General features: G+C 41.5%; 1 protein-coding gene and 1 long non-coding RNA gene across 6 annotated transcripts in view; both read right to left on the bottom strand.

Annotated features, from left to right (window-relative positions):
* The window catches only part of LOC128414096 (uncharacterized), a 270,502-nt gene that overhangs the window by 46,817 nt on the left and 196,441 nt on the right, over positions 1 to 27,244 (bottom strand). The gene's annotated exons all lie outside the window — the stretch shown is intronic.
* LRRC27 (leucine rich repeat containing 27) overlaps positions 793 to 27,244 on the bottom strand; it is a 40,228-nt gene continuing 13,776 nt past the window's right edge. For 2 of the 5 annotated variants that reach the window (XM_053388814.1, XM_053388815.1), the window contains 7 exons: positions 25,555 to 25,677; positions 20,167 to 20,407; positions 17,564 to 17,707; positions 16,384 to 16,477; positions 5,351 to 5,484; positions 3,222 to 3,348; positions 793 to 1,534 (listed from right to left, as the gene is read on the bottom strand). In XM_053388814.1, coding sequence (XP_053244789.1) covers positions 1,385 to 1,534; positions 3,222 to 3,348; positions 5,351 to 5,484; positions 16,384 to 16,477; positions 17,564 to 17,707; positions 20,167 to 20,407; positions 25,555 to 25,677 — 1,013 coding nt within the window. In that variant the 3' untranslated portion in view covers positions 793 to 1,384. The remainder of the gene's footprint in view (positions 1,535 to 3,221; positions 3,349 to 5,350; positions 5,485 to 16,383; positions 16,478 to 17,563; positions 17,708 to 20,166; positions 20,408 to 25,554; positions 25,678 to 27,244) is intronic. The other 3 variants (XM_053388818.1, XM_053388817.1, XM_053388816.1) reach the window with 3 other exon arrangements.

A 27,244-nucleotide genomic window follows, 5' to 3' on the forward strand; every position in this document is an offset into this window, starting at 1 on the left:
CCACACCCTGAGTTGAAGTATTTATCTTATCTGTTTAAATCTCAGATCCTTCCTTCTACCCAAGTCTTTGCTACTGGGGCCTCTCTACAGGTATATTTGGCTGCATGTCCTTGACACAGCAGTGGATTTATTCTTCTTTATTAGTTGTGCTGCGATGCCTCCCCAATGCTACCACACTATTGCTGTCTAGGAGGGCTGCAGAGAAAGGAAAGTGTGTGTTTGCTAGTGGTGGGGGAAATAAACCAGAACATTTGGGTATAAAAAGTCATGGGATTTGAGCAAGAAGCTATAAGATATACATTGATTGAAAAAGAAGCAAACAAGCAAAAACAACAACAACAAACCACACACACCTTTGCAGGTCCCAATGGCATTAAAAGCAGGATTGTGTGTGACTGCCCTGATAGCATCAAGAGCACATCGGGTCATGAATGTGCAACAAAAAGGATGTCTTGTTCCTCGAATCTTCATGAAAAATGCCCTTATTTCAAAAGGTATTTCAAATAGGGTATATCTAGGAAGGCTGGCGAAGGTTCCCTGCTAAAGTGATATTTGATCTTCATCTCAGTCTAAGTGTGAAACATTGCATCGGGTTAATGCTTGCGTAAGCAAGATGATTTATTTTCGAGCCTTAGCTCCTCAAGTTCCTCCTGTAGTTTCTAATCGTCCACAACCACAAAGACCTTGAAAAAATATTGCTGACACCAAAACTCAGGGGGAAAGGATCTGACTCTTCCCAAGGACATAGAAACCAAAATTGCATGTTGATCCGTAGTGAAAAAACTCTTGAAATAAAACATGATGGCTTTAATGATGAGTTACAAAACTGATCTGCCTAAGGAGGCACAGAAGAGCGGCCAGGTGAGTCACTTGCTGCTCTTTAAAACCTCCAGGAGGTTGAATGCCAATCTGATAACCTTCCACTCTCTACAGCTGGAAATATGTTTATTAAGGATATTACCAATCACTGGGTTTTTTTTAAACTCTTCATTTAGAAGGTGTGAACTTTTTCTTTAATTAGAGAGGCCCACTACATTAGAATTGTAGGATATCCTGCAATTCTGCTCCACTGGATCTTAAAAGAGATTGAGAATTACGACAAATATCTACGAGGCTCATCTCGGAAGCAGGGTTCCAGGAAGGTAATATTAACAACAATCGGCATTAAAACCATGCAGTAACGGAAGGCACTTCAAAACCTTGTAGGCACATATTGTAACGGGGAGGGTGATGAGTGTGAAAGATTCCAATTTTTACGTTCCAAAGCAAAACAAACAAGAACAAAGGAGAAAAGGACAAATTTGAAAGCCTGGTTAAAAGCAGATCAACTGCAAAGCAAACTGGTGTAGGTGGCTGCTGCATGACAAATTCTCTTTAATATAATTTAAAATGTCGTGTTAGAAAAGATATTTGGAGGCTTGTTGATAGGCAGTGGATTCTCTGGTGGTTGCGCTTCTCCTGTAAAGGCAGTGAAACGATATTCCTGGTTCAGGTCTCTTTTCAGATTTGCTAGCTGCTGTTCTAGGTTTTCAGCCTGTGGCAGGAAATATAAAAAGCATGAACACCAGAGTTGTTATCACATTAACAAGGCTAGTGCCCAACTATTCATTTGTGTCTCAGGTAGAGCTATCTATTGCTGTACAGTGGACCCTCTGGATATGAACTTAATCGTTCTGGGGGTCCACACATACCCCCAAAAGTCCACATCTAGAAGCACCGCTTCTGTGCACGTGCACAGAAGCATAGAGTGCTTCTGCCCATGCGCGAAGCATGCGGAGTGCTTCTGCGCATGTGGCGAAACCCGGAAGTATACAGTTCTGGGTTTGCAGCGTTCGCAACCCGAAAGTTACCGGTAAGTTACCCAAAGTTAACATAACCTGAGGGTCTACTGTATTTGTGAAAGTGGATTCCAAAGCTAAATGGTCCCTACACTGGTCCCCAAAGCAAAGAACTGAATCCACAGCAACCTTTGGGCAACAAAGCTTCAAAGAAACCTTCTGCACAACTCAAACCTTTGCTGCCAATAGCAATTTGAGAGGGGTAGCTGTATCAGTCTCTTGTAGCCAAAACAGCACGGGGTGTCTGGTGGCACCATAAAGACAAATAAATTTATCAGGAATTATCTTTCTTGGGCCAGGGCTCACTTTGCCAGAAGCATGGAAATGTTAAGCTCATTTGGCAGAGAGCTGCAAAGTGGTCTGACTTAATCTACATGAGTCTTCCAAAGCTCCTCTTGCTTCTTATGCAGATCAAACTTACGGATGTTTACTTAGAAGTAAGTCCCACTTAGTTCAATGGGATTCACTCCCACAGAAATGTGCACATGACTGCAGCTTTATTAACCAACATAAAAAGATGTAAGATGCCCTAAGTTTTTGGCAGCACTTGAGCATAAACTTACCGGAACAAAAAAACTGTACTATCATGATATGTCAATTCAGATGTAAGCCCAAATCTGATTTGCTGCCAGATGAATGAGGGTTGGTGACAGATGACTAGCAAACCATAGTTTTGCATTGTATCTGAACTAGGGAAAGCATGTTTTGCAGAAACTGTATTTTATTTATGACTAGAACTGCAGAGCAAAATTTGAATGTGGTTTGCAATTTTGATTTGTAATGTTACCTTGACAATATTGGTATTTCTAATCATGTCTTTTGCAAAAACTTCTGTGGCACACAACTGTCTCCAGTAAAAATCCCTACAGTGATACTTTATTGAATATGTATATAAGTTGTATGAGTTAGAATCATAAAACGGTAGAGTTGGAAGGGACCACTGAGGATCATCTAGTCTAACTCCCTGTAATGCAGAAATATAATCATAATCATCATAATTTATACCTCATCCATCTGGATGGGTTTCCCCAGCCACTCTGCGTGGCTCCCAACAGAATATTAATAATGATGATGATGATGATGATAAAGTGATAAAACATCAAACATTAAAAACTTCCCTAAACAGGGCTGCCTTCAGATGTTTTCTAAAAGTCAGATAGTCTTAAGTATTCATGAGCAGATCTGGTAACAATAGGAGAGCTACGGTTTTGTTTCTGCTTGGGTACTATTTCTTGTTTCTACTTTTTTTTGTTTTATCTTACTCTGTGGACTTGTAATTTTGTCCTTTTTATTTTTCAATAAAGAATATAAAATGAGGATAGCCACGGTTTGCAGAAAAAAACAAAAACAAATGGAGCAACTAAATGTAATCATGCAACCTACAATCTCATAGTCTTGTTTTGCTCTCTCCATATCTTCTTGAGGGATCCCTGTTAACTTTTTCCTTCTTTCTTTCATCATTTGTGTGTGCTGTCTGATGCGATTCTCCACTTCCTTGCGTTTGGCTGCTCTGAAACAAACAGAGAAGAGTACATCAGGAATAGCTTTCTGACAGTAAGAGCTGTTTGAAGTGGAGCGGTCTCTCTCGGGAGGTTGTGGACTCTCCTCCTTCCATGGAGGTTTTTAAGCAGAGGTTGGATGGCCCTTTGTCATGGATGCTTAGTTGAGATTCCTGCCTTGCAAGGGGTTGGACTAGATGACCCTCGCGGTTCCCTCCAACTCTGCAATCCTATGAATGTCTTCACCTCCATTTATGGATCTACTTAAAACATTTCATCAGCCCATTACTGTAATAGCATTTTTCAACAGATAACAAAACATCAACAACACTAAACTGTCTGAAAACCCAGAGATTATTTCAATCTGTACACAGTGGGGCAACTGGGGTGTGTGTGTGTGTGTGTGATGGTGCCATTGTTTTAGAGAGCAAGCCACAGAAATATTGTCACATAGTTCCGACGCAGGAGGAGAAAAGGAGACTGAGCCCCGGCCACACAGAGGTTTAAATAGGGTAAGCCATGCCCCCCAGTCGACCCGATTGATCATCTGTGGGGCATGACACAGCTGGGACTCCCAATGACGCGGGCAGCATCGCCATGCGCCCCACCGAACACAGGGAAAGCTCGTGGCCCACCTGCAATTCTGCCCCCTGGGAAGGGGAGCGGTCTTCTCATTGCTGGTATCAATTGCTTTGTTATCAGCTGCTGTTGAAGGAGAATAGCTTAAGCTGATTAAAGAAAAAGTGTCTGCCTGCTATCTTCAAGCTCTAAAAGCAATATTAAAAAGTTTTTCTACTCCCAGAAAACACCCAACAGGCAACTGTGAGAAGCCTCAGAACACCAGAAAAATATCTGTGGTGACTGATGTTAGTATGTTGCAGCAAAAACAAGTATCATGGTATATGTGGTATAAACTTTTGTGGACTACACCTGCACCCGCACACAAACGCAGGGTATAAAGTTGTGGGCTTTTCTGTAAAGGATGGAGGAAAGTGGCCGCAAAATGTGAAGGCTAGAGTCTGTAACATTTCTACATAATGCAGGCTTAAAAGTAACTGGCATTACAGTTTTTAGGTTCCTCTCCCCGCCCCCGCCCCCCATCGCTAACTTGAAAATGCTGAGCCTTTGACTGAATCCGCAGCTTTTCCTTTGTCCTCATAAAAACAAAACATTGTAATCAGTTGTGCTGCCCTATTATGGAAGCCATATAATGTTGGCAATGTAATGAATATCACCTCCCTGCCCATCCACCCTCTTCAGGCTTAACAACTTTAGATCTTTCAGAACTTTCAGATATTTCAGAATATCTTACACAGGATCAACACATTTCTTTCTTTCAGAATATGACAGGTGTTTCTAATTTAGTATGATATTTGGGTTCCCTATCTGGATGATGTTTTAGTGCATTATGAAATAAAGATGTGAACGAGGAATCAAAACTGAAAACAAAAGAAGAGTAAGAATGCCTCGGGACCTTTTTTTATTTTAAAAAAGGGTAAAAATAGAGCTGGCTGATAATTGTTGCTGAGAAGTCTGAAAGCAGGTGGGGCTGGAATGTGACAGAACTGCTATCCCGGTCCCCTAATGAGAAAATATTTGCAGTGCATCCATTAGTACAAAAAGTAAATGCACCGTGGGGGTTGAATGAGTACTTAATGGTTTAAAAGAGGCCTGGGGCTACAACATTGGCCTAGGGAGGGTGTGTGGTGGTGGGGAAATACACTTTCTTTTGAAGATCCGCATCTGTAACTAAAACATTACTCATCTGCATTCCATCTTACAGTAACTTTGGACCTAACACAGGAGCAGAAAGAGAGGAAGGAGGTGTGAGGAGTGTGTTGCTTTAGATGCATTCCCAGTTGTGTCTAGACCCCATACACCAGATGCAGGGAACCTTGGGCCCTCTAGATGTTGCAGAAATACAACTCCCACAAGCCACAACAAGCACGGCCAGTGGCTGGGTTTGATGGGAACTACGGTTTAGCAACGTGCAGAGAACATCTTTGTTCTCACCTTAACTCGTCCGTCGTTTTCATTAAGTTTAGGGTCATCTCCATTTGTTCATCTTGCTTGCTTGTTTCTTTCCAGTCTTCCGGCTTGTCGTGATTCTTCATATTGTCTGTTGCATAAGGTGCGTTTCGAGAAACCTAGAGGAAAGGCAACATATTATGGCATTAAAATGTCAGGGGGCGGGAGGAGAGGCAGTAGGTAGGGCTGCCAAAAGATTCAACATTGGACGTGCCTGGGCTCCTGTGCTTTAAACTATGTCAGAGCAGGGAGAATTTCACCAGATGCACCCTATCCCATTACTATTGAAGTTATATGATTAGGATATCTTTTTTAAAAAAGAAAAGTTTCACCTACTGAATTCCTTGTTCACCACAAGAGAAAGAGCAAGGGCCCAGGTCCGTACTGAATCTGGCAACTTCAAGTACTACTGAATCTATTCCCTCATCGCAACCTTTTGTTTGACTGTCTGTGGCCATTACTTCTGCCTCTGATCTTCTACTGCAGCCTTCCATAAGAACATAACAAGAGCCCTGAAGGATCAAGCCAAATGCCCATCTAGTGCAGCACTCTGTTCTCACGGTAGCCAACCAGATGCCCACAGCAGGACCTGAATGCTAGAACAACGTTCTGCATTTGCAGATCCAAGCGACTGGTATTCAGAGGCCTACTGCCTCCAGCAGTGGAGGTGGAGCATAGCTACTGTCGCTAGTAGCCACTGATAGCTTTATCCCCACACACATCTGTCTAATCCGGGGGTCAGCAAACCTTTTCAGCAGGGGGCCAGTCCACTGTCCCTCAGACCTTGTGGGGGGCCAGACTATATTTTTTTGGGGGGAAATGAACGAATTCCTATGCCCACAAATAACCCAGAGATACATTTTAAATAAAAGCACACATTCTACTCATGTAAAAACACCAGGCAGCCCCCACAAATAACCCAGAGATGCATTTTAAATAAAAGGACACATTCTACTCATGTAAAAACACACTGATTCCTAGACTGTCCATGGGCTGGATTTAGAAGGCGATTGGGCCAGATCCGGGCCCCTTAGTTTGCTTACCCATGGTCTAATCCTCTTTTAAAGCCATCTAAGTTGGCTTTAAACTATGGAGCAAATTCCAGAGTTCAGCTATGTGCTGTGTGAAGCACTTTATTTGTCTGCCCTGAATCCTCCGACATTCTGCTTCATTGGATTGCCCCCGGTTCTAGTATTATGCAAGAGGGAGAAGAAGAAAAAAACCTCCACTTTGTCCACACAGCGCCTAAAGCTGGGAGCCAGACCTTATAGGTAGCAACTGTCGCAGCCGGTAACTGCTAGATGAAGCCCTGTTAATCTCGCCACTTCTCACTCCGTGAGCAAAATTAGCCAGCACTTCAGGTAAAGAAGGAATGAATTGCTGATACCTGTCCCCATTTCGGCCCTGGGAGGCCTGGGTTCAAATACTCTTTCAGACATGAAGCTCAGTGGATGGCTTTGGGCCTCCCTCTGTCTACCAAACCTACCTCACAGGGTTGTTGTGAGGATAAAAGGAGGCTTATCTCCTTGGAGGAAGAAAAAGTATGGTGCTTAAACACACACACACACACACACACACACACACACACACACACACACACCACTACCACTGCCTGCTTCATATGAAGATTTATTTCTCACCTTAATTAAAACAATATAGCACTATAGTAAATAATATAGTATATGTAATGAGCATGCTCCTACCATTGAGCCAAACCCACAGCATGATTTATTGTCCCTGGAAATCAACGCTGTATTAAAACATTTCTGAAACCGCAGTTTCTTAATAATGGAAGTGACTAAAAACTACTTAGTCTTTTATTGCAACTGGACTGATACAACAAGTGTTCTTGGGTAGGTGGGAAGGTTGTGGATTTGCATGCTCAGAAAGGGCATGTCAGTTTCATAGTCGCTGGATATGTCACTGGTGGTCAAAGGTGCTATTTCCCCCTTGCATTTCCCTCTAGACCAAGTCAGAACTTTTGCACCTCCAGCCACACCTCACTCCTTTTAGAGAAGCCTGTTTCTGAACCAAAGGGCCAGTGGTAATGAGTGGACATTTGTGAACAGCCTGCGATCTCAACACTGGGCCCTGTGGCACCCAGCCTTGACCCCAGCTTCCAAATTGTTGGTACTGCACAGTTTCTTCGGCAACTGTAGGACATGGTGCGCTTATGTGGGAGGCAATACAAAGGTGACTTGGCTGACATCCAGGATATGCAGCTGCAAAAAGATGGTGTTTCCCACTGGAATTCGCCCTAGGGTTGGTGTCACAATCAAGAGGCTTTGGTGAAGAACACTCTGCGTTCCACACTTTAATTGCCATTAACTGAGACAGGGGAAGCAGGGCCTCAGATAGAACACTCCTCTTTGATGATGGGTGGCAGGTGAAGAGCCACGGGATCTGAATTTCAACCAGCTCTCATGAATCAGGGGACTTCATCAGACACATCTTAGGATGCTCAAGGCTTACGAAGTCCTATCCTATCATGTGGTGTACCTCTACCTGCAGTGAGTCACATACCCTATTGCAATTGAACTTGCCTAGTCAGTTATTCTGTCCAAGGGCAGGTTTTCATCTGTGAGTGAATCTTTATTTTTTCCCATACGTCCAGGGGGCATACCTGAAGTGTGCAATCTCTGCCTCTACTGATCTTAACGGTGACTGGAACACCATGGAGCTGAACACCACCCCAAAGCAATGCGAGGAGCCACAGGAAACTGACTGCCTCTTCTCTTACACAGCAGGCTGCTGCAAGTATTTAAGGAAGCCACTGAACCAAAAACCTAAACCCCCAAAGGGATCCTTCGCTCCCAAAAATAGCAAAAAAGGAAGAGGAAAACAGCTCTCTGTACACATCAACCAAATTACTAAAGGAAGAAAGAAACCACTGTCGGAATTACCGTATTTTTCCATCTATAAGACACCCCCTATATGGGGGGACTCAGATTGTCGCCAGTCCACCCTCGGGACTATCCATGTATAAGATTCCCCCTAATTTTTGACATTATTTTTTAGGAAAAAAACCCCTAGTCTTATAAATGGAAAAATACGGTACCTCTTCGACCTGCGATCAATTAGAGAGCAGGCTGCTCTCCTTGCGACAAGAAAAATGCTGCATATGCAGACATCCCCAATGTTAGAGGAAAAGATGCCTCTCTACTACTCCTCATCACTCACCTAGGACTTTAATCTGACAAGTGCTTTACAGCCCTCATTGTGCTTTCCTTCACAACAGCTCCCTGAGGATTTCCCATTTTATAGACAAGGAAACACCAGAGGCTAAGGGACAGTGATGCCAACAGGAAGAGGACAAACCTAAATCTCCCAGAAGAAAACCCAGTTGTCTACTCAGTAGACTACATCTTGGCTTTTGAAATTAGCCAACACCAGAGATGAAAGCCATCTTGAAACAGGCTTGTTAAATAGTAAGCAGCCCAAAGTGGAGGTTTCCCTATATGGGGGAGATTTATCTCACTCTGTCCCCCTGGTAAAATGTCCTTTATGGCAACAGCCCTACTGTAGCTGCAATATGTAATGCAGATTTTTGGGATCAGTCCCAAAGAAGTCTGGAATACACATAGGGCCACGTGGCTAACAAAAGGCACTTTGTTTATATTTGCTCATTTTGTCAGGCCTCCAATACAGTGGTACCTTGGGTTAAGTACTTAATTCATTCTGGAGGTCCATTCTTAACCTGAAACTGTTCTTAACCTGAAGCACCACTTTAGCTAATGGGGCCTCCCGCCGCAGGAGCACGATTTCTGTTCTCATCCTGAAGCAAAGTTCTTAACCCAAGGTACTATTTCTGGGTTAGCGGAGTCTGTAACCTGAAGCATCTGTAACCCGAGGTACCACTGTAATAGAAGCAGAACTTTCAGATTTGACCTTGACTCACAAAACCATTTCCAAAAAGAAGTCCTTGATCCTTCCCATTTGCCATAAAATAAATCACATTGCCTTTGAAAAACAGCCTAAAAGAATGTGCCAGTGACCTTCAATGTGAAAGCTTTTGATGAAACCCAAGCTATCTCAAGACCTTATCAGTTCTTGAAGACTTCTCAAAGAATCCAAGTTTGTTTATTTACAGAGAAATGTGCTGTGTGAAAGAGCTAGAATGAGCACATTTCAGTAAGTGAAAGCTTTAAAAACATACTGTCTTTTTTTTAAAAAAAGACTGTATTTTTTGTGCTTTATAATACTGGCATCTTGGCAAGGTCTTAATGACTTAATAAAGTGGAAAATGTTAAACCATCTTTTTTTGTTAAAAATGCAAACAGCTGTTAGTAAACAATGAGAACCTAGAGAATAAACACATCCGTTTTTGTACTCTGCATTAAAGCATTTGTCTTACATGAGATTAGAAAACAAAGCTTTTCCATTCAAAGAATGTGATTGTTAAACTACTCTGGGAATTGTAGCTCTCAGGGGAGTAAGAGGTCTCCTAATAACTCTCAGCACTCTTAATATATTACCATTCCCAGGATTCTTTGAGGGGGGGGGGCCATGACTGTTAAAATGGTATCATAGTGCTTTAAATGTACAGTGTAGATGCTGCCTCTTATGGAAACTCTGCTCCTATATTCCCAACCCATGACGCATACTTCAGCCAGTGGTCTCCACTGACAGCAACAAGAAGTCCCAGTAATTCTGGGCTCCAAGATTCTTCTAAATCTAAGCGATACCAGCCTGAAGTTATTCTGCCAATATTATGAAAGTATTTCGTATGAAACTGCTGCACAATTAACAACTTTCCCCTCAGATATATTCTTTGAAACCAACATTGGTCTGAGCCACGTGCCAGGATAAACTGGGGCAATTGTTGGTAGACACTAGACAGTTTAGCATTCTGTTTGTTTGTTTGTTTTAGCTCCAGAGTTTAGCAGAATGAACTTTGTTACCTAATGCTCCCTGATCAGCATCTTGCTGCAAGCTTATTCAGTAAGTACACAGCATTAGCAATGTTACACAGCCCTCTGCTGGGCGAAACTTGGGTCCACTTATGAAAGAAGCTGCCAAGCTGCTGTAGAAACTCTATTGTGCAAACTAGATTATGCAATTAGCTAAACCCTCTGGGTTTCCCATGTTGGCCCGTTTCACTGCAAGCCTGGGAAGTAATCTGGAAATCAAATCCCACATTAGCTGTAAGAATCGCTTGGTGACCACTGGCACGTTCTTAGTCTCCTGACAACTCAGATAGGTAAAGGTAAAGGACCCCTGGACGGTTAAGTCCAGTCAAAGGTGACTCTGAGGTTGCAGCGCCCATCTCGCTTTCAGGCCAAGGGAGCCGGCGTTTGTCCACAGGCAGTTTTCCGGGTCATGTGGCCAGCATGACTAAACCGCTACTGGCGCATGGAGGACTGCGACGAGTGCCAGAGCGCATGGAAATGCCGTTTACCTTCCCGCCAGAGTGGTATCTATTTATCTACTTGCATTGGCATGCTTTCAAACTGCTAGGTTGGCAGGAGCTGGGACAGAGCAACGGGAGCTCACCCCGTTGCGGGGATTCGAACTGCCAACTTTCCAGTCAGCAAGCCCAAGAGGCTCAGTGGTTTAGACCACAGTGCCACCCACGTCCCTCCATACTCAGATAAATAAGTGGAGTCACACCACAAGCCTAGCTTCTAAGGTCACATGACTTCTTACCCCCCATCTCTATGTATCAAGTCTCAGAATTCCAGCTCCCATGGAAACTGTCAGGGAACTGCCATCAGCTCAGAGGCAAGAGGTGGAAGGGCAGTTGGGTTACAGGGAGCCTCCAAAGATCGTGAGAAGCAGCACTTCCTCCGCGGAGGAGGAAAGCCACGCCTCCAGTGGGGAAGGGGTGCAAGGCTTGGAGTATGCAAGGCAGAGACACAGCACCGAGCATGAACAAAGTGGGGGGGAGGCAGGTCCCCCTCTGCCCACGCCCTCTTTGTGCAGTCAGTTTACACGCAGAGAGGGGAGGCGTAGGCTGGGGGTCAAAAGACTACTCTGCTGGGGAAAGTTTAAGGACCGCCCACTCCCAGATTCTGCTGGCGAGTGAGCAGACATGGAATTGAGTCAATCTGCATTGTGAATATTTTGGATAGATAATAAAGCCTTGAAAAGACCAACGGGGAGTCTTGCCTGTTTGCTCTCGAGCAACCACGCCGGCACACATAACAGAAACCTAGAGGTCTGTGAATATAGCCTTCTCCATCTCAACACATGGATACTGGAGGGCAGGATCAAGAAGCTGTGTGACCTTGGGTTAGAGTCAATAGTGTGCTCCTGCTGTCCCTTTGATTGTGTAGAGCCTCTTCATATTTAGCTCAGTGGGTAGAGCATGAGATTCTTAATCTCAGGGTCTCAGGTTCGAACCCCATGTTAGGCAAAAGATTCCAGCATTGCAGGAGGTTGGTCCTCTCCAGCTCTGCAAATCTATGATTATTCACATAATTAATGTGTGAGGGGGACTTCTGTCTCCCAGCCTTAGTCCTTCCTGCTCCTCTGCTAAACGGGGATAATAACATTGACCTATCTTGCAGGGATATTGTCAGGATCACTAAGATAATACACAAAATGCTTTGCACAGTCAAAAAGCATTGAAAAAACTCAGTTGTAGAGTAAGTATTGCTGCATGTAACTATTACTGCATGACTGCTTTGGGTGTTTCCTCCTGCTCTTTATAGCAATTCATATAAATGAAACCTGAACGCTACTAATAAAGGAAGCAGCACGTTAACCACCCTGCCACTTTCTCCACCCACAAGACGTAATGGTGATATGCTGAGCAGCACTTTCTCCCATGCTAGGTCAGAAACTCTAACTCTCTCATTGTGCAATCCCTTGAAAGACTACCCAGTGGACAAGATGACAGAAGTGGAATAAAGGAAATACGATCCTATTTGTTCCTCTGCTACTTGCATGGTGATTTGCATTGTCAGCCTGCAGGCTGGATAATGTGGCACTCGAGTGCCCTCTTGTGTTTCAGATATGTCTTCATCCATGCCACAATGCATTTGTGTGTGTGTGTACATGTGTGCATACACTAAGCAAATGAAGCCAGTAAGAACAAAGATTCCAAATGCTGGCAGAATAAGCATTTGAGCTACCCGGAGCTTTCCTTCAGGCACAGGTGATCAGAATAAAAGAGAAAGGATTTATGAGGGTATGAGTCAGTAGATATTAATCTGATGCAAAAGAAGGTTCTTCAAATAAAGAATAGCAGGCTTGAGTGGGAGGGATGCTTGTATTACAAGCTTTTTAGTCAGCGTGGAAAGATCAGGTTAACCTGCCCTCACCCTGTCTCTGTTGCTGTTGAAGCCTTTAAAAGATGCACCAGAATATGATGGAGAGAATATGGTGAATGGAAGAGACCAAGTGCTATAGGCTTTAAGAAACTTGGTTACCATTTCCTGCATTTAGAATCATAGAATTGTAGAGTTGGAAGGGACCACAAGAGTCATCTACTCCAACTCCCTGCAATGCAGGGGTCTTTTGCCCAAAGTGGGGCTGGAACCCACAACTCTGAGATTTCATGCTCTACTGACTGCTGATTAAGACCTGACTCCAATCAATATTTTTAAAAAAGCAAGTCTTACTTTTGACTTACATATTCTAAAATAACATAAACAATATCAGTTGCAATATAGTTTACTGATTGGTATTGCCTATTTTTTTGAATGAAATTAAAATGTTACCATGTTAATATTCTCAACGTGAATTGCTTATTTGGATTGTGATGTTTCGAAATGAATTGGTAGTAAGACCATTTATGGAAACACTGTACAGCACTGATACTCATTTTTGTTGCTGTATTGCTTGCTCTGGTGCTGCGAGCTGCTTTTGGAAAAAGAATGGAAATACAGAAGGTGGAAGATTAAGCTTTCTAAGGGATAAGGATGGAAGGCCATGGTAACAGGAAATGGAACTGGAAGCATGGGGTGTGAGCAAATGTCTACATAACTCATAACTAATAATGGATATTGTCTTATTTTATAAACACAGCAAAGAAATTCATGAGGAAGTTGTGAGGCTGGACTGAAGGAAGTTCAAGGCTGATTTTTATATTTAATAATAATTGGAAAACCTCTCTTGGACCTCTTGGATGAAAAGGATAAGAAATGAACATGAGATGCCTGAATTGAACACTGGGAAAAAATCAACTAGCAGAGGAAGGAAGAACGGGACGCCATTCAGGACTGAACAATGGATTGTTGTGAGGACGCTTGCAGTTACGACTGACAGGTAGTTGGAAGCCACTTTTATCCTTTTCTTCTCTTTTGCCTTATTATTCTTATTCCCTTGCTTTTACCCACCTCTTTTTATCTTTATTCTTTTATTATTTCCTTTCACTTTGTATTCTTCTAGCTCTTTTCCCTTCTCTTTTTTTATTGTTTTCCGTTTAGAATAGTTTGCTTTTTATTGTATTGTGAAAAGCCTTAATAAAACTTATATATATCTACATCTATATATCCTACAATGACTGGCAGTAGCTCTCCAGAGTTTTGGGCAAGGGACATTCACAGTCCTGCTGGAGATGCTGGGGATTGCAACTCTCTGAAAGATCAAGGAAAAGGGAGAGCCTGGAACATGGACTCTAATCACCGACTGCCAGGGACCTAAAGATTCTGACTTGAGAACAGCAGAAGAGCTGCTTCTGTGGGTTGATTTCTTAACCTTCAGCCAGGGACGTCTTCCCTCATACAACCAGAGAGGACAATGGAGTCCATGCCACACTACTGGTAAGGAAGGCCAGGAACGCTGAATAATAGCAGCAGGAGCTGTTGCTGTTACAAAAGCAAGACGGTGAGGGACCAGAGACAGCACAGGGAGGATGTGCTATTGCCACATGTTGTTGTTTAGTCGTTTAGTCGTGCCCGACTCTTTGTGACCCCATGGACCAGAGCACGCCAGAGCACGCCAGACCCCATGGACCAGGCACTCCTGTCTTCCACTGCCTCCCGCAATTTGGTCAGACTCATGTTTGTAGCTTCGAGAACACCATCCAACCATCTCGTCCTCTGTCGTCCCCTTCTTCTTGTGCCCTCAATCTTTCCCAACATTAGGGTCTTTTCCAGGGAGTCTTCTCTTCTCATGAGGTGGCCAAAGTATTGGAGCCTCAGCTTCATGATCTGTCCTTCCAGTGAGCACTCAGGGCTGATTTCCTTCAGAATGGATAGGTTTGATCTTCTTACAGTCCATGGGACTCTCAAGAGTCTCCTCCAGCACCATAATTCCCCTTCATGGATCACTGCCTTGCCATGGCAAAGGGGCTTGAATAACTCAGAGAAGCTATGAACTATGCCGAGCAGGGCACCCAAGATGGACAGGTCATAGTGGAGAGTTTTGACCAAATGTGATCCACCTGGAGCAGGAACTGGCAAGCCACTCCAGTATCCCTGCCAAGAAAACTCGATGTACAAAGGCAACAGGCTATTGCCACATACTGCGTTCTAATACACTCTGGATCCCCTATGTCCTCTGGTGTAACATGGCTCTCCTCCCCAGCATCTTTGCCACTTCTCTCAAGCCATCCTTCCTGGGTATACTCATAGATCTTTTCTCTTTGGACCTTTCGGTGCCCTTTTGTAGGATTTTCTTTTTTCTTTTTAAAAAAGAAAACCAATGTAAAAGAGCAGTAGTCAACGAGCTGCTCTAAAGGGGTTTCTTTAAAAACAATGCAGCTATCTCTTGGGATCAGGATGACAGATTTTTCTCTCCTGGATTAATTGTCATATCCAGCCTACATTGGCTTTGACTTGGCAGAGGCAAAAACCTCAGGAGGCATCCATCAATTTTAACAATCCTATTTTAAACGAAAGCTCTTCTGCTTCAACGCCTCCAAACAGCTTGGGCAGTCGCAGTTTTTGAAAAGCTATGTGCTGAATGTTTCGACACCTACAACACACATGCCCCCCTCCCCCCGACTGAGCCATGATGCCATTGCCTAAGTGTTTACTTAAATTTGCACCTGCTTCCTCCAAAAGGCTGAGCAGCAATCGTTCTAGACAAAATCTCTACTGGAGAGAAGTTTGATGGTGGGGGTTCAATATGTAGGGGGCTGATCTTTGTAGGACCCTGCCTTGGTACCAAAGGCTGGAGCGGATAATCAAGTGGCAATTCATATCCCTGGAATCCTATTATCGCAAAGATGGTCTTGCGCTGCTCTCTGAATGCCAGCAAAGTGATTGGTCCATGTAGGAAATGCTGCAGAGTCAAGGATCTGATAATGTACTCTGTACCCTACTCACATCAAATGTTTTGCACATCAGTAATCAAAGCATGGTTTCCTTAATAGCATGCCTGCATATAAATAATGGGATCCGCATGTTTGCCGTTTCACTGAAACTCACTGATTGTGCATTTACCCCTCACAGAGCTACAATCCCCAGCACCCTTTAACATGCTATGGTTCCCAGGATTCTGTGAGGGGGAATCTATGTGCCTGAAATGTATGGTGTAATGTAAGAAGCAGTCCAATTGTGCTTGGAAGTCCTCCTCCTCATTCTGCTGATAAAGTCCTCTCCTGATGGTATCACCGCTTATCAGATTAGATAGAATAGGTGCAGGTGTAGTTTAAGGACAGAAATGGCACCCTGGTGCTAATGTCAGGAACCAGCCAGCGTTTGAATTGGTTTACCAACAATCCTTGGCACTTTGCCTGTGACCTAGATAACTGCCCTCTGGTGGGACCAGAATCAACCTCATGTAATCCTGCACAGTATCTCTGACTTTGGGTCGCAAAAAACTTTTTAACATGAGGCAGGGGACAAAAAGAATTTGCTGATGAGTAGGGCAGGACTGGATGGTTCTATTCTACACTTGCCTAAAGTAAGAGGATGTTTCAACTGTAAAACATCTATGCGTTCCCTAGCAGATAAGGAAGCTCCTTAGGATGGGATTTCAAGACAACTGATGGAGTAACAAACAGTAAGCTGTCGGGGATGGGGTAACAACTGCACAGAAAAATAGAGCAGCAAGGTTAGTTAGCATACCAGTGTCAGAGATGAGAATCAACTGCAGGTTTCTACAGTGTAGCTGTTGTTACATACCTCAGTGTCTTCTTTATCAAATGAGTACGATACGCTATTCTTCTCTTTCATCATCCTGCTCCGTCTCCTCCATTTCTGAAGCACTTCTTTATCTCTACCAAAAGAAATGAAATAAAATTCTATCAAGCTCTCTCTGTCTCTCTGCAGATGTTGAAAGCAACATGTATGTGCTACAGAGGTGCTGAAAAGTTGCACTTGGAGATATATTCAGAGAGAAAGAACCGCATTTGATTCGTATGTATTAAGCTGTAGATAACCTACTTTACATTCCATAGGTGTGATCTAGGTAGATGTTGGATCACAGCAAATTTAAAATGATCATGTCATTCAGACCAGCAGTACTCCCAAACAGACCCTCCATGCCATACTTAGGTTTAGAAAAAACACACACACAAAAAACCTCTCATTGTGTTTCTAAAAGGTGAAATGTGATGTTGGGGAAGAGTGGGGAGCTAGGAGCACCGGTTGTATCAGGTCCTCAGTGTGGCAATTCCTATCTGGAGTCTAAAACCTCCAGCAAAGGTATTTACCAGTCCTCCTACCTGAGATCGTTTTAGCTGACAATTGAACTGGGAACTTTTTCAAGAGGAATGGGGCCTTGTAGCATGCATGTGAAGATGGCACTGAACAGTGACAGGAGACAGCCTATGTCTTTGACAGCACCTTGCCAGTAAAAAAGCAATAAAATGGAAGCTGCACAACTGCCTGAAGAGTGGGTGTGGAGCATCTCTTTCCAGCTGCGGTTTCCCCCGTCCCTCCAAGTCTGCCCTCTCTCTGGACTATCAACCCAAGCTTGACTCATTTCCCAACCTGCTGGGAGAAACTTGGCTGGTGAGGGAGTGAAAATTGGTGGGTGTGGAAGAGTTTGGCACCTTCTTCCCACCTGCTGTTTCTGTTCTGGAGGAAGTCTCACCCTTCCCCATTGCTTGTAGGGCTGCTGCCACCACAAGAAGCTCTGCCCGGAGTAAATGTGAGTTAGGATCATTGCAAAGGAACGCAAAGCATCAAAAAGCGGGGCAAAGCTCCTATAGATTCCTGTCTACAGGCAAACAATCTGCAATGGTTGTGCATTCTGTCAAGTAGGAAACAGCCATGTGTGTGTGTGTGTGTGTGTGTGTGTGTTCAGAACAGCATGGCAATTTCCAAATAACTCACTAATAATTCCAATACTAATACTTGCTTTCTCCGCTGTTCGATTAAAGCTTGTTTCTCCTTCATGTCCTTTAGCGCTGCCAATCGGCACTGCTCTACCTTCTTACTCTGAATGAGCACATCGTATGATGAAACTGCAGGGAACAGGGTCTTCTTGCCTCTTGCCAAAGTCCTTTAAATTTTACATTAAAGGTCAAACAAAACAATTTTTAACATCAATAGCTGAAAAGAAAGGGTATATATATATAGAAAATATCTATTTTATTTCCCAGACTATCCCAGCTTCATAAAAGATAGTCCCTTTAGTTCAGAATGCCTGGTTCTCCAGGCAGAACCTTCAACACAATAACACAACTGAATAGTATCCTTCACATTATAGAAGTGTAAGTCTCAGCATCATACATAGCTAGGGGTGTTAATGTTTGGTTGAGATGCCAAGAAGTCTAGTTTTGTTCCTTTGATTTTTCCTGAAAAAATGCAACGTGTCCTTGTTATGATTTTGGTCACATCTGAGTTAGCTATACATGCAGCATAGGCATAAAAGCCATCCAAGTGATTTGAGCGTGACTTTTTATATAATTCAGGAGAGCAATGAGGCTGTGGGCCAAATTAAGCACACCATTTGTGTGTCCCCATTTGGCTCATGAGGCCTGGTGACTTGATGCCATATATAATGTCAGATGTGGGGCAGGTAAAGATGTGGTTGGGCCAAAAAGGGGAGAGTGGGTTGCAGAGCTCTGTGTGGTGTGCTATGTACCTGACTTTGCAACTCCAATGATCAGGTGATCGTTAAACCTTGCAGATTGCTGTGCTGTGCGATGATCACCTGATCAACAGAACTTGTGAAACTCCACCCATCTGTCAAATTTGGCCCATGGGGGATTGAGGAGATAGTTACAGTAAACACACATAACAGCAACAAAACTAATTGCATTTAGAGACCATATGTTATTATTTTTACACTATATTAAGATATAGCTGCTCCTGCTGAATGATCAGTTGCACACTTACTGCAATGTATGCATGTATGTGGTGGAAGCACATACTCCTGCTCCCTTTGCCTAATGATGCTCTGATCCTGACACAACATTTTTTCTTTTAAAACTGCCCTATGCTTCCAAAGCAGGTTGCTGTTTGAAAAGCATGAATGGAAGCTTGCAATTTGTATGGTACTATCCTGGTCTATTTTTGAAATTCCTGGGAACTAATTGAAACCTAAAGAAGCACTGCAAATTTCAAAGAGAGTGTACACAGTCTGCCACCTTCTGGTTTTCTTCAGGAAAGGGGGGAAAATACAGGAACTGTGTTTGTGCCACACAACACACTACGCTAAGAATGTTATTCATTCTCCAGTGTTCCTCTGATATAGCTTGTGGGTTAAGTGCCGTTCCTGCAGTATAATCTGTCAACCATAACTCTGGATTGTTCAACATGTACTTTTGCTGTCTCCTCTGTCAAATGTGCCACAATTTATTTCTCACCTAAGGGAAAGGTAGGCAGCTGTTTAGCCCATCAAGCAATTTATAGCTCTGTGCAAGCTGAAGGGCAGCTAAGCTTGTATATTGGTTCTATGTCCTCAAGATCCTACAATGTAGAATTATACTCTGAAACACAGGGTTGGCTTTTGAAGAATTATGCAAGAATGGTCTGAAAGGATGGCAGCATCTTCTCCTGGAACTTCTGAGCCTTATTTATTTGCATCTGAAATGTGGCATACTTGAAGTTTGAAAATACAGAAAGCAAACAGCTAGCACAGCTGTCACAATAGCATAGGTGAAGGGAAACATTCAACAGTTTTAATTACGATTCAAGGATCTCTACAATGGTTTCATGTTAAAAAATTCAACATATTCTAATTCACATCACGCGGTAGACCAGTCTTTGCCATCCTGGTGCCCCCCAGATGATTTGGATTTCATCAGCTGGGAGGGCACTGGGCTGGTGAAGAAGACAAGAGTAGAAATATAAGAAGAAAAATGCTAAGTCATGTGCACTGTCTAGGATAATATTAACAAGGTTTCATTTCACAACTGTCAAACCTTCATTCATTCACCCAGGACATTTGTACAGCTGGCTGATTAATTAATCACATTTACCATGTGTTAAATTATAATAGTGATACTTATTTATTGGATTTCTTAGGCACCCTTCACTATAAGATCCCAGCACAGATTGCAACAGGGTGGGTTATAAAAACAATACAATATTAAAATCAGTAAAAACAATTTATTGGTTATTTGTGCTAGTTTTGGATTCTAGTGCAGATAGATAGATACGAATTTTATTTTAGTTTTTGTACACTGCTTAGGGAATTTATAGGATGAGACAACCAGCAAATATAAATCATAATTTGATTTTTAGCCTGTTTTTCAATTCAGAAAAATCCCAAAGGTGGCTCACATAAAATAATAAAATATAATTACCTGTGGACTCTTTCTATCCCTTCCAAAATTCTGATTCCCTCACCCACCTTATAAAGGGTTTTATGAAAGGCTCCGATTTCAGAGGGCTCTTGTGGGATATTAAATACGTAAATGCAACTTACTATTTACGTGCATTTTAATATACAAAATATATTTTTCACCATAAGAAACTTAAAAGTAGAGCAAGTTGCACAATGCATTTTGTTACCTGCATGAAAACATGGATGATTTACGAGAGAGCTTCTCTTTAGTCTTTGGTCTTCTTAACGAAGGCATGGATTCATTGGGTACCATTTTGTTATCCAGGTACTCCTCTCTTTCATCTTGTATAAGTTCGTTTCTTAGCCTCTGAAACCGTACCATTTCCTCTTCATTAGGCCATCCGTCTGACAAATCCAAACTGGATTTCGTGAAGTCTGTCAAGTTTAACTTTTCAACAGGAGGAATTTCTATTGGAATCAAAAAGAGGTGAGTGTAGTAAACTCATTGGTGCAAGCAGTCATGAAGGGAAAATGGCAAAACAAGACCTGGTTCTTTTCTCTCTTTCTCGCTCCAGAATTAAGCATTAAAAGCAATGTGATTCTACTCTTGAAAGCCTGGCTTGCTTTTCTCTGTATCTCGAATAGGCAAATGTCATACCTGGGAAACAAAATACCTGGATGAAGAATAATGGATCTGAAATAATAGCTTGGCATTTCACCATTTTAACGTATGATGAGACCAATTATAGCACGTTCTTCTTGTATCCGATACAGTCATGGCAACAAATTTGCTACAAGGGGGTGAACACTAGTTTTAGACTTTGTCCTCATACTTTCTCTGAGCATTCCAAGAGGACCCTTCCTATCATCTGATGCACCATCATTGTTGTAGGTTGCAAATCTAATCTGTTTTATCCAAGAGCTATAAAATTCAATATGACTTACTTCTGAGTAGCCATGGTTAGAACTGCACTGTTAAAGTAGGCAGATTATGTAGATTTTCTCTTAGGTTTTCCACAATGTTTGACTAGGAAAAACAGTTATGGCATGTATGTTGGGTATGGCGTGTATTTCCTACAGAGCTCTGGGAGGAAAAGTCCTTTAAGTCCTTAATGTGTGATTGCTGTATATAACTCAAGCTGGGAAATAGCATGCAGTTCAATCCTAGGCATGTTTATTTAGAAGGCAGTCCCATTATGTTCAATGGTCTCTCCCCCTATAATTATATTTAGGTTCACAGCCCAGGTTATGAACCATTGTCCCTGGAACGGCGCCAAACAGTACAGGAAAAGCAACAAAAACCAATGCCATACCATACTGGTTTGGGATTGAGGGATGCCTCTTGCATTCCCTTCCAAATTCAAAGAGTTTGAAATTTTGAGAGTAGTTGATGAGCCTGAAACCTGCCAAGCTGGTTCCAGCTAAGCATGTTCTATTGCTAAGCAAACTAAGGTGAAATGTTTCCATAAGGGCTAGTTGTTAGGAAGGAGGGCTTTCTTTCCCCACTTCCCCCATCTCTGTGGAAGATGTTGTCATCATGCTGTTTGGGAAGAAGTTACAGGGTTAGGTTGAGAAGCTGAGAAGACACTGCTGAGTTGGGCTCTGAAGATTTGATAATATTATTGCTGTTCCCCATAAGGTTTTATGGAAGAGCAGGAAATTTTGGATTAACTGTAAAGAATGGTTTAATGCTGTGTCTCCACCTATGCTCAGCCAGTATGTTTATAAATAGATGCAATTATTACAAAATATTAAGCCTCCACTGACCTCATTCACAAGAAGCCAAATTTGAGCACATGGTGCACACCTGAATCCTCACTGTTCAGGGTTTGGGGATGCATATTAACATTATTTTTTGTTCTGAATAGACAACAGTTCATAAGTACAGTATATCTTGACAGATCCTTCCACTTTTAAATCAACATTCAATATTTTATCTTTGGTTTAAGATGCAAGATTCAGGATAGGCTGAGTTTTCACACATTTACTAGAATTAATGAATTTATAGAATGTTTGTTCTAGCAGAACAGAAATTTGGGCAACACTTTGATTGAAATATGAGGTAGAATTCTTTAAAATAAATGCGATATGAGATGGTAGACCCAGCATCAGGTGGGAGAATCTAAGGCTTCGTTCAGTCACTTAGTTCAGGAATCTACAGCAAATGAATGCAAATCAACCCAGAGGAATACTTCTGATGCAGCAATTCTAGCCCCATTTACCTGGGATCAAGCCCTACTTAATTCAATAGAACTTACTTCTTAGTAGGCTTGGTTAGGGTTACCAGTTAAGAAAGTGTAAAAATATGAAAAACATCATAATGCCACAGCTGAGCTATGATCAGGCAAGCACATATAACCAAGCAACCAGTAGCCCTTGAACCTCAACAATGAATATCCAGTAAAATGGTTAGGGGCCCAGCAGGAAAAATGGGAGCTATTCTGGAAGGTATAGGATGGGCAAAAGTGCAACAGCTCTCACCAGGGAGAGCTTCACGGGTTGGGAAGGAGTAGAAAGTTGAAAGAAGCCCTCAGATGTATAGAGACCTGTAGATTCCTGCAGTCATGTGCAGGTTGCCTTGGGGCTCCTGATGTTGCTGGCTCTTTCTACAATTCCTTCCCAATTCCTGGCGAAAACTTTGTGCCTTCTTTTTGAATGCTGACCACCCATGGTTTTCCCAGCATGCAAATGGCACTAGGATGTAGCAACGCAGCTGCCCTTTATGGCATGGATTTAGATGAGCAAGACTGTAAAGCCTGTTGTTTTATTAAGATGCAAATTAAAAATGCACATGTAAATAATAAAGTTGCCATATCCTTCATTTACATGCTTAATGTGAGCAATACCGATGGAGTGTGCTTAGGGCTTAGCTGTACATGTAACACAGACTAGATTACCCTGCACAATTAATACAATGTAAATGCCAGAGAAAATATGTATCAGGTAAAAGGGCAACACACACAAATCCCAAAGTGACTGGCATATTAAATGCTCACAGGCCTGGGAAAGTCTCCAGACACATTCAACCTGCACTTGAAATCTCCCTGCTTATAAATGTCACCAAGCCTAGAAATATTTGTGCATGGAACAGAGAACCCCTTGAGGCTTGGTTTTTAATTTAATTGGCCTCCTGGGTAGAATATCAGATAATTTCTATTCATTTATGGCAATTTACTCACAAGCATTAATAGACTACACAGAGCTTTTTAAATATAAAAGGTTAAGAGAAGAATCTGATCCAAACATGAACTTGTGGCATCAGTCCTTAAATACTTTGAGTATAGATTAGGAGAAGAGCCATGGTTCGATAACAGAGCCATAGCCATTCAGTGTAGACAATACTGAGCTAGATGGACCAATGATGTGACTCAGTACTAAGAAGCTTCCTAGGTTTTTAACCTGTGGCCCTCCAGAGGTGAACTACAGCTCCCATAATCCCTGACCATTGGCCATGATGGCTGGGTCTGATGGGAATCCAATAGTATCTGGAGGGCCATGCCTTAAGTCTGTCCTCTAAGCTGTTTCCCTGATCTTAATCCCTACAGATGCCACTTTTAGCTTTGCGATGGGGTCTGGGGTAACATGTAGGTACCACAATACAAGAACAGCACAAATCATATATGCACCAAGGAAGGCAATTAGACAAGATCTAATGCATATATTAATATATAATTTATTTTCTAGACACATGGCCATAACAAGCACTGATAAAACATACAATATTTTTCAGAAATATTTACAGTGATTTTGAAAACAAACATTGCATGTGTACAAATAGATTTCAGTTAGGATAAATATAAATACCATCTGACTCTACATTCTTATGCTTCCATAACTGATCATGCAATCGGGTTTACATTTAAGTGCTATGAGGAATCTCATGCCTTCGGTGCATTTCAAACACAAATTACCTCACTATTGCTTTTTAATATTATTTTTATCATTAATTTGCATATACAGTTTGAGCAGTATCTACAGTACACTCTTCTTATGACAGACACATTCATATAAATGCACTGTAAGCCTAAGAGGCAATGAAACAGTGGGGAATGATCACACAGATCCAAGATCTCTGCTTTCATAATACTGCTGCAATGTTGATTCCAAATCATATTTTGAGATGCTGTAACAAGGTAGTTTTCTGATACTTCCCAACCTAAACATTTATTTGGTGGGACATGGTCTCAGAATCAGGCCATTAGGGTCATTATACTTTATGCAAAATGATACCTTTTTATCTCGAACAGGCAGCAGTTTGAGCTAAGCATAAAAGGAGTGCACCATATTTTACAATAAACATTGTACATATATATATAATACAGAGGAATTTCACCTCTACTTTAAATAGGCTGTTCTTACATGGTTCAGTCCAGAAAAATTCTAAGACATTACGGATAAATATATATAAAGCGATAAATAATAACATCTATTTAAACATCTATGCATATGATCCACTTCTACGGTTCAGACTATTGGCAGCAATATAAGCATTCAGTCTGTGTATCCCAGGATATTCCCGAGCACTTCTGGATTTAAATCGAATTACATCTATAAATCACAAAATTAAAGAAAAATGTATTATTTCATGTATGACCCTCAGAAGTTCAGGGGTTCAAAAAAAGTATTTATAACGTAAGGGTTAAAGAATCACTAGTTCTGATCCAGCACCAATGGCACTATATTGCTAATTCCACCTAATGGACAGGGATGGAAATGGGTTGGGTTTGGGGTATAGGTACTTTGTTTAAAAAAAGAAAAATACAGGAGGATACATAGCATCCAAAGTGGGAGGGGGGAAAAACATGCAACAAAACAGAGAAAGAAGTAGATCAACTCGTGGGGCAGTAAAAATAGAGTTGCACTTGTTAGAGAGTGCAAAATGCAAGAGAAATGCTATTACAGGCACCATCCAATTGATGCACAGTACACAAAATAATGTTATTCTAATAGAACTGTATTTTCTCAGAAGCGTAATACTGTGGTTTGACTACAAGGAAAATGCAATTTCCCAGGAATGGAGCTGCTTGACTTGGGGTGGGACGTGGGGTGGGGGCAGACTTTAGTGGACCATGCCCACTAATGGGTAAAAACAATCTTGTAAAACAATGCAGTCTGGATAGGACCTTATTTGATTACAAAGGATGGAACAATTTGTATACATATTTACAATGAACTGGTTCAGGCATCACAGCCAAACCATTTTTTTGGCTCTTGAGGCCATCATTTGGAATCATATGGTTCTTCCAACTTCATCTCCTTGCACATACAAATTTCCTAGTTTTTGACAACTATGGATATCCATATACCAGAATGTGACTCCCAGAATTTGGTTTCCGGGCAAACTATGGCTTGCTGTCAACACATATTGCTCTATTTGGACATCATAGCAAACTATGGTTACTATAGATCAAGAGGTGCAGGAGGAAACTCAAGCACATGAAGGAGAGAAGGCAGTGCATGAGCCTGAGGCACAATCCTAATGTCCAAACCATGATTTGGCTGCAACATCTGAACTAAACAGATTACAGAAACGGAAATGAAAATGAAAATATGTACGAAAGAATGAACATCAAAATGTTGTTGCCCTCTAACTTGATATGTTCTGCTAAACTCACTAAGGCAGCTCATCTGTCTCCACAAATCGTTGAAAGCTTTCCTGCGATCTGGTGGTCTGTCGCATTTTCTTTTATATTCTCTAACAATGGCCTTTGCTTCTTCTTCTAGTGGAGAAGGCAAATCTGCGAAATACAGAATTTCAAGGTACGTGTGCACTTTATAAGTGGCTAAACTGGCATGGAATGACTCTTTACAAATACTCTATGAAGAATATCTTGACCTGGGAATAGTCTGTTCTTTCGGCGACAGATAAAATACGAGTCTAGTTGTGCAAAAAGCATGCTTTTCCTTCAGGTGTGGTATGTTTGCAGCGAGAAATCACATGCTTATACAGTATGTCCTTTTCCAGTTACAATCCAGTTATATTGGAGCAATATGATTTTGTGGAAAAATGAAACATTGACAGTCTAAAACAAGGATTAAAAGTGTGTTGTTGAAGCAGGCACCAAGCTGATGCTCCTTTTCCAACTCTTATAACAAATTTCTGCACTGATCTAATAAACGTTCTGTTTCCCTGAAGGCCAACAGCTTATGGACACATCAAACATTACCTGTTGTTAAGGAAGATTTATGCCACTTTCACAAGTCACATCACACCATTTTTTTATTGTGAAAAATAAGAATGTGGCATTTTAAGTTTGAATTCTAGTCCCAGGAAATGTGCTTATTTAATGTAATAGTCATGTAGATATTCATTTTCCATAAATCTGCACCACAGAAAATCTGGGCGTGGCTTCTCCTGCACTAGAAACTGGTGGTGTAGCAAGGTTCATATATAAAGGTCCTGCATATATTATGGGTATGCAAAAAGGAGAAGTTTAGTGATTGGAATGCCTTTAAGTAGATGTGCGGAAATCTGCACTTATCTAAACTGATGTTTCTACGTAGCCATTGCCAGGAATTCTAATGACTGCTTCGATCTGGAAACTGAAGCATGACTGATACAATATCTTCAAAAATGTTAATAGGTATTACATCATGAAGATACAGGAAATTAACAAAACAATTAAAATGTCTCTCATGAAATCAGCCTTCCTCTCCAAGTCTTGACACTCAATGTTTAAACCTCCCCATGGCAAGTAATTATTTCATAAAAATGGGAATCAGAATAGCATCATAATTCCAGACTCAAGACTTATTTTGTTTCAGGAAAATGAGTTTTTGGGTTTCCCCCATACATTAAAAAATAAAATAAAGCCAGAACAGTATTGTTCAAGTCAGCATCCATTATCAATCAATCTTATGAAGTGGGGTTTGATATAACATAAACACTTAAACATTAGCTTTTGACTGTATGCCATAAATACAGTGAAAGATTTCTTCCTGGGCAGGTATACATTTTAAACACTTCTGTTTTTTTTTTTATTAAATATTTATTAGCATTTTCAAGAATTAAACAAGAGCAAAAAATAAACAAAACAAAAGAAAGATACAAAAATACATAACAAAATTAAACAACAAAAAAAGAAAAAATAGAAAAGAAACACATAAAATTATTCATACTTATTGTTCTTAACCTTATTTCTCAGACCTCCTCACACCTCCCCTTCTTGTATTCCAATTTAAATTATCAGTTCAGTAAGTCCTTAACTTATTTCTTTACCTTAATTTATACATTTATTCTAACATACCATTATTTTACTTTGCTTCTTTTTTCCATTTCCTCCATTTATTTTTTACAATCTTATT

This window comes from Podarcis raffonei, chromosome 5 (genome assembly GCF_027172205.1).
Source record: "Podarcis raffonei isolate rPodRaf1 chromosome 5, rPodRaf1.pri, whole genome shotgun sequence".
Classification (NCBI taxonomy): Eukaryota; Metazoa; Chordata; class Lepidosauria; order Squamata; family Lacertidae; genus Podarcis; species Podarcis raffonei.